Source organism: Schistocerca americana, chromosome 1 (assembly GCF_021461395.2).
Source record: "Schistocerca americana isolate TAMUIC-IGC-003095 chromosome 1, iqSchAmer2.1, whole genome shotgun sequence".
NCBI classification, from domain to species: domain Eukaryota; kingdom Metazoa; phylum Arthropoda; class Insecta; order Orthoptera; family Acrididae; genus Schistocerca; species Schistocerca americana.
In genome coordinates, this window is record NC_060119.1 from 387,741,884 (window position 1) to 387,754,796 (window position 12,913).

The window sequence follows — 12,913 nt, forward strand, 5'->3', positions numbered from 1 at the left end:
GTTATTCCCAACTATTGCTCAGATTTTGTCTTCGCGTGTTTCTTTTTCCCCCGAGTATGTAAAATCTCTGTTCACCATGGTGTAAACAAGCAATCAAAAATGGTTTGCCTTGAAACCACATAATCTGAAGGAAATGGAATAAGATGTCTCCTCACACAAAAAAAATCATCTGAACGCTATATTCCAGAAACTTTCTTTTATTAAAAATATAGTTTACTAATATCAAAGTGAAATATTAAAATTTATTTGAATTGCTATCTTTAAAAAGAAATATCTGAAAATGAAGTAGGAAACAGTCCAATAATTACACTTCATTCATTATTGTAAACAAATAACAGTGTACTACGTTGAAAGGAAATTTACAAAGGCATAAATACAAAAGAACCAATTTTAAATAACAAATTTTTAAAAAATTAAATAATAAATAAATGCAGCTTAAATAAATTTAAAGAAGCATAAATGCACTCAAAACAATGTTAAAAATGCAAGGAGACAAAAATCAGCAAATTTTCCTAATGTACCACATATATCTGAAAACTTTATAATAACACACAAGTGGAATTTTACAATTATTAACAATGCACTTTCACATGAGCTGGATATAACAGTTTTTATCCTGACCTCTGCATGATTTTGGTTCCTCTGGCTAATTCTGCCTATTCTCTTACATGGGAAATGAAAGTCGTTATGCTGTACGCAGTAAGTGTAGATCACGCAAACAGACTGTGTTTGCCCACTTTTTTTGCTACTGGTTGTGATCCTTTTGACCTGCAGATACGTTCAAAAAGAAAGTTTAATTAGTAGTTATAGTTGTTTATGGAGGAGAATCAGGTGAAGAATAAGAAATCAACTAAGTCAAATCAAAGGAAAAACCATGATGGGATGTAACTGTATATAATATACATCATTCCTTACCAATTACAAGAAGTGACGCACAGAGTAGTAACAGGTACACAGAAAAGATTAGAATACAACATAACTTTAGCAGAAGCCATTTATGGACTTAATTTTCCCAAGCAATAATTTTAAGCCACTGGGCCAAAATAGTTTGTGACTGGTTTGAAGAACACTCAGAACAACTTGAGCAAATAATTTGGCCACCCAGATTGCCTGACAGGAATCCCATCAAACATTTATGGGACATAATTGGGAGATCAGCTCATTCACAAACCGGCAATACTTTTGAAACTATATGGTCAGCTATAGGTGCAGCATGGTTCAATATTTATGCAGTGGAATTCCAATGACTTGTTGAGACAATACCACGAGTTGCTGCACTACTCTGGGCAACAGGAAGACTGACACAATATTAGGAGGTATCTCATACTTTTGTCATCTCAGTATATACAGGGTGTCCATAATTAAAGATTCTGTTTGAAAACATCGTAGAAAGAGAACTGCTAGAATGACGTCAAATTTGAACAGTATATTATTGACATAAGGGGAAACATCATGGATCAAAAAAAATTAATGAAAATTTTACCAACAGATGGTGCTGTAAGCTTTTTAGTGTAAATAGGGTTGGCTACAAATGACATATGAATCACAATATGATGACTATGGTTTGAGTTGCAAATTACACCATCCGAAATGACAAGGTTGTACCACATCAGATGGGAGAAATTGGTATTTAACTGACCTGAGGTCAAAAACAGCATAAAAAGCAAAATGACATCGATTTTTAACTGTCCCAGAGCCAAAAACTGCATAAAAAGCAAATTGATTTTTAATAACCCTGAAGCCAACCACCTCTTAAAATGCAAAATGATACTAGTTTCTAATTGTCATGATACTGGCACAAGTATGCTGTCCACTATTTTCTGCCACAAGTTGAAATCGAGAAACAGCACATTCCACAACATATCGAAGTGTCTCGGGAGTCACATTTTAGATCATTCTAGCGTCTTTCTACAAAGTTTTCCAAGTGGAAATTGAATTATGGACACCTTGTATATACTGAGGTGACAAAAATCATAGGATAGCACCAAATATTGTGTCAGACCTCCTTTTGCCCAGCGCAGTGCAGCAACTCAACGTGCATTGACTCCCTGCAGAATATAGAACTATGCTGCCTCAACAGCCGACTATACCTGTGTTTTGCAATGTGTGCCTTCGGTTCAGCTATGTTTGCAATTGGAGCACTGAACACATAACTCCGCAGCCAGAAGTCACACGAATTAACATCGAACGATCCGGGTGGCCTGGTTGTACGTAAATGATGGAAAATAATTCTAGCCTTTCCAAAAAGCCTCAGCAGCAGCCACTTTACTGGATGTGCAGTGTGCAGAGGAGTGCCATCTTGCATAAATATGATTCTACCCACACAACCACACTGTTGAAGGATTGGAATGATGTTGATGCAGAAGACTCTCACAATGTTTACCAGTGATCGCACAGGACTCGTCTCCTCAATAAAATATGGCCCTACAATAAATGATGCCATCAGCTAGCACCACACAGTCACCTTTGCAGAATGAATTGGTATCAGTTGAAGTGCATATAGATTTTCCATTGCCCATATTCTGCAATTCTGTATATTCACATGTCCTTGGAGATAAAAATGGGCTTCATTTGTCCACAGAATGTTCCATGGCTGTTCATTGTCCACTTGCAATCGAGCAATATATTCAATAGTGGACGTTTGACTTGCTGAAGGGTCAGCAGGAAGCAACTCCTGAACATACGTGATTTTGTATAGAGAGCAATGCAGGGCATTTGATAGGATTTTACGCAACGTGCTTGCAGGCATGTTCAGCGTTTGGGTGATTTCCCATGCACTGCAAGTTTGCAAATTACCACTTGACCCCTTCTGCAATGCTGTGGCTACATCTTCGATAGATGTCAGATCAACTGCTTTCCTCTCTCTGCCACATAGCACTTCAAAAGAACCTGTCTCTTCAAATTTAATCATTTTCTCCAGATCTTTAGCAGACATTGGACATATGACTTTTTTTCATACGCTTGTGTGTCTGGACCTTCTGCAGGGTTACTGGAGCACAGTCACTGTTCTTAGAGCTTTATCAGCAACACATGATCCTTTCTGGAGACAGTCATGTTGGGCATCTCGGAAGCAAACTGAGGAACACCTGTGTGACAGATGCTTATAGCGCTATCTATTGTCAGATTTTTGTTTTTTGTTCCATGAAGTTTCCCCCTGGGTCAGTAATATGCTGTTTTGACATCAGTCTGAATAGTGGTTCTCTTTCTACAGCATTTTCAAACTGCAACTTCAATTATGTGCACCCTGTAGAATACATCATGTCATTGTAAGTGGGACAAAACTGACAGATGTAAAAATCATTTCAAGAGTACCCCAATGGACAGTTATAAGTCCATTACTGTTAACAAAATATATAAATAATCTAGAATATAATAATGAAGCTTTGTGAAGCCATTTGTGGACAAGGCTGTTATCCTACAGAAAAAATATAATCCTAGAACATTGTAATGAAAGGCCTGGAAACACACAGGTGATAAATAGCTGGAATAGGACTGGCAGTTGATCCTGAATGTAAATATATTGAAGCTATGACCCACAGATAAGTGCAGAGATCCATTACCGTTTTAATGTGCTACTGTCAGTAACTCCATGAAAACTCAAAATTATTGAATACCTGAGAGTAACTGCCGGGAGCAAACTAAAGTAAAATGAAAAGAATAAAACTAGTTGTACAAAAGCAGATGCCAAGCTGAAAGTCATTAAAAGAATTTTATGGAAATTTAATTCATCCATGAGAGAAGTATCTTCCAAAATACTCATTGAGTACTGCTTGTCAAATTGAGACTCTTACCAGGTAGGATCTGCAGAAGAGAGAGAGAAGATCTGGTGAAGAATGGCATGTTTTGTAACAGATTCATTTAGTAAATGTGAGAGTGTTTTGGAAATGCTCCTCAAACTCATGTGCCTCATGTACAAGCCGATTCTTATAACCTTACTTGAAAAATTAGGGGAAGTGTATTATATACAGAGACAAGGCACTCTAATATAACCCTAGAAAATTTCATTTAAAAATCAGTTTACTCCAGTCCATATAAAAGTTAAAAAGTTTAGTAAGACATTAAACTGTATTACGAACAGAAACGACTCCATAGTCAAGGCATCCACAGCTGTGGTAGTACCTTTTATAGCAAGAACTCCACAAACAGCTGTATCTTGAACCAATTTTTATTAAGATATTACTACAAGAAATCAACAAAGGTAGTGATTGGGACCCTACACATCAAAATAGTACCAATCATATGCACCTACTTGTAATAAAAGATGTGCTTAGAAATACTAAAACATGATAACTAACACCTGACACACCTGATGATGTGGCTATAAGCCACGGAACTGTTTATGCTTTCATAAAAATTGGTTGAAGGTATGGCTGTTTGCAAAGTTCTTGCTATAAAATATATTATGAATGTCTCAAATGTACCAACCAGAACGACATATAAGCACTTATAACCATGAATTTTCAAGGAGTTCAACTCGTGTAGCACAGGCTTCAAAATGATTATCACTGCAAAAGTTAACAATATCATTGTTTTTATGCTTGTATTCTTTTCTAATATAAGTGGCAACTGCACCTTTCTCCGTATCTGTCCTACAGTAATTTGATGCTAAGACCTGCAATAATTGGATGCTAAGCTATACCCACCCCCATTCAGCATTTCTGTTTCAGTGCTCAAATGATACTCAGTACATACTGTACTCATATGGTTTGTAAACTGCAGTTCAACCAAAGAAATAACAAATTCATTAATTTCACTTTTAACCTGTAATGTTCCAAAAAAATACATTTACTTTAACCTACCTTTCATTTTTACAATTAATTGTTGGTGTTGTGGTCTTCAGTCTGGAGATGGGTTTTGTGTAACTCTACATGCTGGTCTATCCTGTGCAAACCTCTTCATCTCCTGCATAACTTCTAAAACCTACATCCACTTGAACCTGCTCACTGTGTTCATGCATTGGTATCCCTCCACAATTTTTACCATCCACACTTCTTTCCATTACCAATTTGACAATTCCTCAATATCTCAGGATGCCAAATGAAACAACAAGTTTACTGTTATTGGTCACTGTTTATTTACATCAACAATGTGTTTTGAAGGTTTAAACCTCCATTATAAAGCAGATTTACATGGTTAGTATGACGTGTGTTGTGTTACGATTTTGACACGACACATGCATATGTCATACTAACACATGTAACTCCAACTAATGTTGGAAGTTTAAACCTTTTAAATACATGGTGGATGTAAATAAACAGTGACTGGTAACAGTAAACTTGATTCATTCGATATCAATAACAGTCAGGGTAAAGCTTAACCTGAAATGTTCGCATCACAGGATGTGTCATAAACTGATCTGCTCTTTTAATCAAGTTGTGCCATAAATTCCCTTTTCCCTCAATCCGATTCGGCACCTCCTCATTTGTTATTCGATCTTCCCATCATTCTTTTATAGCACCACATCTCAAAGGCTTCTTTTCTCTTCTCATATGAATTGATTATTGCCCACATTTCAGTTCCACACAACGCTACACTCCAGGCAGATCAGATACCTTCAGAAAATACTTTCTAGCACTTAAATTGATATTAGATGTTAACAAATTACACTTTTTCTGAAATGCTTTTCCTGCTATTGCCAATGTGCACATTATATTCTTTCTACTGCAGCATCATCATTGTTTTACTGCCCAAGTAACAAAACTTGTCTACTACTTTTAGTTTCTTATTATTTCTTAAAATAATTCCCTCAGTATCACATGATTTAATTCAATTACACTCCATTACTCTTGTTTCAGTTTTGTTGATATTCATCACCTAAAATTTTTCAAGACACTATCCATTCTGTTCAACTGTTCTTCCAAATTCTTACCACCTCTGTCATTGGCACACCTTAAATTTTTATTTCTCCATGAACTTCAATTCCGTTTCCAAATTTCTTTTTAGTTTCCTATATTGCTTGTTCAGTGTACAAATTGAATAACATCAGAGATAGGCTACAATTGTGTCTCACTCCTTTCTCAAATACAGCTTCCCTTTCATGTCCATCAACTCTTGTAACTGCAGGATGATTTCTGTATAACGTGTAAGTAACTTTTTGTTCCCTGTATTTTATATCTGCTGCCTTCAAAATTTCAGAATGCAGTCCAGCTGTCAAAAGCTTTCTCTGTATCTACGAATTCTATTAATACATGTTTCTCTTCCTTCAGTCAGTCTTCTACGATAAGATGTAGGGTAGCTATTGCCTCACGCGTTCCTACATTTCTCCGGAACCCAGACTGATCTTTACCTATGTTGACAGTTTGTCCATTCTCCTTTACTGTAATAATATTTTGTAGTCATGATTTATTAGACTGACAGTTTGGTAGCATTCACACCTGCCAGCACAAGCCTTCCTCAGAATTGAGATTATTACATTCTTCTTGAAGTACAAGCTGTTTCTCATCCCTCAAATCTTGCTCACCAGGTGGAACAGCTTTGTCATGCTGGCTTTCCCGTGGACATCAGTAATTCTACGGGGATGCCATCTACTCCAGGGGCCTTGTTTTCACTTAGATATTTCAGTGCCATGTTGAATTATTCTTGGAGTGTCATATCTCCCAACTGGTCTTCACCTGTATCCGCTGCTCTTTCTATAATATAGTCCTCCAAGTTTGTTTCCCTTGTACTTGACCTCTATATATTCTGGTCACCTTTCAGCTTTCCTTTCTTTACTCAGTACTAGCTTGCCATCTGAACACTTGATATACATACAGTGTCTTCTTTTTTCTCCAAATGTATCTCTAATTTTCCTATACATGGCATCTATCCTTTCCCTAGTAGTGCTTGCATTTTTGCTCTAGTCATTTTTGCTTAGTCATTTTGTACTTTCTGTCAATCTCAGTTTTTTGATGTCTGTATTCCCTTTCCCCTGTTTCATCTGCTGCATTTTTATATTTTTACTTTTGTCAATTATATTCAATGCCTCCTGTATTATCCAGAGATTTCTACTATGCCTTGTCTTTTAATCTATTTGATCCTCTGTTGTCCCCTCTAATTCATCTTCTATTGTATTCTATTCCCTCATTCAACATGGCCTGATGCTTCCTCTGAAACTCTCCACAACATGTGGTTCCTTTAATTAGTCAGGGTCCCATCTGTTTGATTTCCTACATTTTTCTAATATCTTCAGTTTCAGTCTACGGTAATTTCCAAGAGTGATTGCCTGTCAAACATGTGGATTCCTATCAATATATATCAAACATGTGATTCGATGTCAACCACACGACTCTGGTGGTGTGAGTTATGGATAATGTTTACAGTGTTCACTAGAGCAACGACATAAGATGAATGTTTACTAAGTTACAATTAATTACAAATGAAAGTAATAACTTTACTTTCTTTAATTGTCAGCCATGTCTTCTTCATGCACTATTCCTCATGTTGTATGAGCTGCCAGCAGCAATCTTTTTTGCCCATACCTCGGGTACACTCTTGCTACGTCAGTTGGAAATGTTGGAAGAATATAAGGATGATCAATTTTTCCATGCAATGTCAAGTTGTGAAAATATAGGTATTAAAAGAGGAACAACTTTCCACACTACATAACCAAGGAATTAGATTTTGCCACATGAGGCTAACGGCATTTGAAACTGCAACACTGTCACTGTTGTTATTCACAACTGAAAACAATAAACTATGTTTCTCTGGCAATGCGCTAAACATTCACCATAATTCATGCCAACAGAGTTGTGGGGTTGGCATTGAGCCACATACTCGATATTTATCATTATGGGCCAGTGCATTAGATAGGCAATCATTCCTGGAAATTACCAAATCTACAGTTCACAGCCAATAAATTACAGCCAGAATCCACACCTGCCCATAAAAATGTCTTACAGCTTAAAATCTGGTTTTGAAATTTCTGTCTTACCATTATATAATTAGTCTGAAACATTCCAGTGTTCTCAGGTTTCTTCCACATATAAAGCCTACTTGCGTGATTCTTAAACCAAGTGTTAGCAATGATTAAATTATGCTCTGTGTAATTTCTACCTGGTGGTTTCTTCTTTTATCCCTTGCCCCTAGCCCTGTTGTTCTACTATTTTTCCTTCTCCTCCTTTTCCTGCTTTTGCGTTATTGCAACTATGATATACACACATAGCTTAGTTGCATTCCTATTTTCTTACTCATTATTAGACCTACTTCTGAATTACCCTTATTTAATTTTGTGTTGACAGCTCTGTACTGACCTGGCTAGAAGTCCTCTTCTTCCTGCCACCACACTTCACTAATTCCACTACATCTAACTGCAACCTATTCATTTCCCTTTTTAAATTCTCTAACATACCTAACTGGTTAAGGGCTCTAGCATTCCACACTCCAACCCATGGAGTACAGGTTTGACTTTCCTGATGACCACATCCTCCTGAATAGTCCCCACCCAGAGATTCAAATGGGGCTATTTTACCTCTGAAATATTTTACCCCAAGAGGATACCATCATCATTAAGCCATATGGTAGAACTATATTTTTCACTTATTCACAGTAACAGTACAGAAAAGTAGAATGGCGAATGTTACAAAGGCAGATCAGTCAATCATCCAGGCTGTTGCTCCTCTAACTTCTGAAAAGACTGCTAACTCTCTTCAGGAGCCAAAGGTTAGTCTGGTCTGTCCACAGATACTCCTCCAATGTGGTTGCACCTGTGGCATGTTATCTGTATTGTTGAGGAACGCAAGCTGCCCTACTGTGGCAAGGTCTGTGATTCATGGAGGCTTCACAATTTACAGGATCAAAATTAATTTATCCTAAAGAATTGTCTCCATTCATAACCGTAACTGCACAGCTGTTTCTACAACATGTTTATTTTATACCCGAGTCAAAATACTGGTGAATTTCCTGCCTGTGTTCATCCACATATAACTTAAAAGGGAACCCACCATAGGTTGCTTTCTGATACAGTCAAAACTTGGCATGGAGACAGAAGGGTAAAAATAAAGAGACACCTACTTCAGTTTAGGTGCCAACGCTCAATAGTTTTTGAGAAAATGACTGTCAAAGAGTCCACTTGGATATTGTGAAACCAGGTAAGTTGGTAGTGCAGTGGCTAAGAGCACCATGGTGTATATGCAGACAAGAAAAAAACTCTGGATTTTCCTGTTAAAAACACAATTTCTCCTGTACAAAAATACACTATACCCTGGGTGAAAGCATTTTTTTCATGTTAAATGACAATATACTTTCCCTCGGAGCTGTAAAACTCATGAATCCTTTGAATAGTTATGGTTTTGCAGGGAAGTTGGCATGACAATGTGCAAGTAAGGTGTTTCCACATATAAATTGAGTGGTGGCAGGGGGCTGCATGTGTAAGAAATTCGTGACTGTGGAAACCTGGGCTAAAAGTGTGTTTTACTTTACCCTGCTACTGCAGAATAATACTGCAGCACTAAAACATACAACAAAAGACACTGCACACACAAGTGCCTGTTGAGAGTGAAATGTATCGAAGGCTTTAGGGTGAAGACTATGCAGTACTACATTTCCCTGCAAATTAGAAAACAAACCCAGCAAAAAACAATGTGCTTTGGAAAGACCTTTGAAGTGCAGCAACATGCACATTGCATATTTTTGTATTAAAAAAGTATAAATACATATTCCACAAAACATAGCATGGTAGCTTCTGAAGCACTGAAATCAAGATTGCGCTGCACGATGCACTTTTCTCAACCAGTCATAGCTCATATCACATGATCTCACCAGTCAATGAAAGCAAATATTCAGAGCATAGGAGATGTGATGCAGTCAGGCAATAATAACATCACTGTTAAGTAGCATGAACACACAAATAGGTATAAAGTTAATGGTTTAAATTAATATACATACAGTACAGTTACAAGAAAAGCTAAGATTTCACATACAACATTGGTCATCAAAAATGTTTTGCTGTTCCCCCCTCCCCAGGGTGTGTTTAGGTAGGATGCTATGCGCACAGCTTACATTGCAGCAGCTGAACATTTCTGACAAGCACGATTATAAATTTCACTGCTATGCACAGAACACATCATGGGTTACATGGTTGTATACATGTTCCATCAAGCACTTCAACTCTTCCATAGAACAGCCAGTTACAGGTGATACTGCTCAAGAACTCACCTCACTCTTTTTTCGAAGGATGACTATACTTTTTGCCATTTGTAATCTACGAAAGAACTACAATAATATGAAAGACTAACTTTGAAGCTTGGTCATTTTTAGCATGTGTTACCTTTTAAGATAGATCAAACACAAATGTGCCAGTAAAATTTTAAATAATAGCTTAAATCGTTGGTCTTCTGGGCCAAAACTTTTTCTAAGTGGCTGGTTCTCAAAGTGTTAATTTTTGAATGAGAGTCAAAGTCTCTATGATTTAACAAATTAAGTGCACGTTCTCAAACATAACAAAATTCATCTAGCGTAAAAGGAAATTTGCTTTGAAAGTAATGCTTCTCAAACCACCATTTGCGATATTTTCCTGCAACCTGTTAAAAATGTAAACGGCTGTGATGTCACACTCACTGAAAGCAGTTTGTTGCTATGTAGTACTGCATAGTCTTCACCCTAAAGCCTTTGATACATTTCACTCTCAACAGGCACTTGTGTGTGCAGTGTCTTTTGTTGTATGTTTTAGTGCTGCAGTATTATTCTGCAGTAGCAGGGTAAAGTAAAACACACTTTTAGCCCAGGTTTCCACAGTCACGAATTTCTTACACATGCAGCCCCCTGCCACCACTCAATTTATATGTGGAAACACCTTACTTGCACATTGTCATGCCAACTTATGCATAAGTTACAAAAGATGAAAAGCAGTCTACTTTCTTGCAGCATGTCGCTTTTCCCACCTCCACCTACAAGCTTCAACAACTGCTGATAAGTGGATCTGCTCTCATTCTGCTCTGGTTCATTCTACAGCACAGATCTAGAATCATTTGTTTATGTACCTGGAAAAGTAGTGTCATGTGAAAATAATGGATTCTTCAACCAAGTTAATAAATAGGTTTCTTAAGTGATAAAATGTTCTTAAACAGTGTGATAAGAATATCATTCTAGCAATCAGCAACTCCTTATAATCAATGATTTATAACAGAGTAATACATCATCACTTTTGGTGATGAAATGGATTAAAAAGTACTGAAATAGAGTGTGACCTTGCTGAGGTTACTATTACTGCAGAACTGTCAATGCTGTGAAGATATTTTTTATTTCAGTATAATGAGCTATGAGCACTATTCTTCAATACTGTGAAAGAAATCTCTTCTACAGGAATCTCTTTGCTGTCCATATTCTGAGAGGTGGTAGTGTGGACCAAAAAATATGTTCAGTATACATCGGCACTAAAGTGCTTACTTTAAGAGCTACAAGCATTTTTGTTCATCTTCGCTCCTGTGAAATACATATCTTCTGCAGAACATGTGTTCCTAAGCTTTTCAAGATATGCATTTTAGGATCCATGTATACTACCTCCATCCAAAATATGAAAAGCAAAGAGCTTGCAGTAGAAGAGATTTGTTACACAGTATCGAAGATGAAGAAATGCTCAGCTCTTAAGGTGTGTTAGATCCCTTGTTTACTAGACCTTTTTGCTTATAATGAGCGTTCCTGTCATATCCTTGAACACTGACCATCCCTCTGTTTAATAAACAGTAAGTGAAAAAAATTTCTAGTGTATCAATTTTTGCTCTTATTTTTACTTTTATACTTCCAGGGAACCAGAACATTTCTACAAACATTTAAATTATAACAATTTGGAACACCACACACAGCACGCCAAGGCACATACACCAAAGTCACCTTTTTTTGCGAGGAATAGGGCAATAATTTCACAGTAAACCATGAATGTCGAAGCATTTTCTCGAATGCTGGAGCCTGCAATTAACTTCGGATCAAGGTGTGTATCTTAACCGAATTGCTTCTACTTGTGATTTCCCTTTGCTGTGCAATAAGAGAAGGGCACTTCTGTAATTGGCAAATGTAATTTTTCAGGTGTCAGTAAAAGTACACATTGTAGGTTTTACATACATTATGGTGGAATTTCTGTGAATCCCTACATGGAGCGACTGTTTCGCCCACACCATGAGCCAGTTTCTTTTGTGAGCTTTCCAAATTTTATGGTTGTTGTGTGCACATTCTGATGTCGTTCCATTAATTGGCTTATACCTTGATGGGTTCAAGGACCAAATTTGTCACTAACTTCTTGACGACAAACAAAAGCTGTTGGTAGCAGTTCTCTGAAAGGTTTTAATCAGTTTTAATTGTCATGATAAAAACTATGTTTAATAAGATTTGACATCTTTATTTCTTCATCATTACTTCTACTGTCTTCACAATGTCATGTTAAGTAATGATGACAGTACTTTTGTGACGGATTTGTTATACAGGGAGAGTGTATCCTTTACATTTATCCTTTTCCCCCTGACACACAAACGTGACAAAAAATGCAATAGCTAATTTTAATCCTTATTCTGAGGCTGGTAAATAGATTCTCATCTTCTGTGTTAAAATCGTTAAAAACAAACAGTTCAGAAAAAAAAAGTACTGGTTCTCAGAGATGGAGCAACATTTGATTAGCATTAAAATTTAATAAATGGAAACATAAAGGAGAAGCTGATTTTTAATGCCATCTGAAAAGACCAATTTAAAAATTAAGCACACTAAAACTTATAAATTATCAACAAAACTTGGCAAGAGACCTCACCTACACACACACACTTACAAACTGCAAGGGTATCTGTTCAGAACATGTGGCAAATGAAATAATTTAAATAGTGCACAATTTTTTGTAGTCCTCAACTTCTTTCTCCAATCACAAACATTTCAAATTTGTTTTACGCTTATACATTTCAGAGTTTTCTTCACAGCGCAGTTTCCTGGTTGCTGCACTTCACTTGTACCTTGTGAA

General features: G+C 36.8%; 1 protein-coding gene across 6 annotated transcripts in view; it reads right to left on the bottom strand.

The window, feature by feature from the left end:
• Positions 1-352: 352 nt before the first annotated feature.
• LOC124601711 (telomeric repeat-binding factor 2-interacting protein 1-like) overlaps positions 353-12,913 on the bottom strand; it is a 200,141-nt gene continuing 187,580 nt past the window's right edge. For 3 of the 6 annotated variants that reach the window (XM_047136269.1, XM_047136266.1, XM_047136268.1), the window contains one exon: positions 353-768. In XM_047136269.1, coding sequence (XP_046992225.1) covers positions 711-768 — 58 coding nt within the window. In that variant the 3' untranslated portion in view covers positions 353-710. Of the gene's footprint in view, positions 769-12,464; positions 12,906-12,913 lie in introns of those variants that run through there. The other 3 variants (XR_006978582.1, XM_047136265.1, XM_047136267.1) reach the window with 3 other exon arrangements.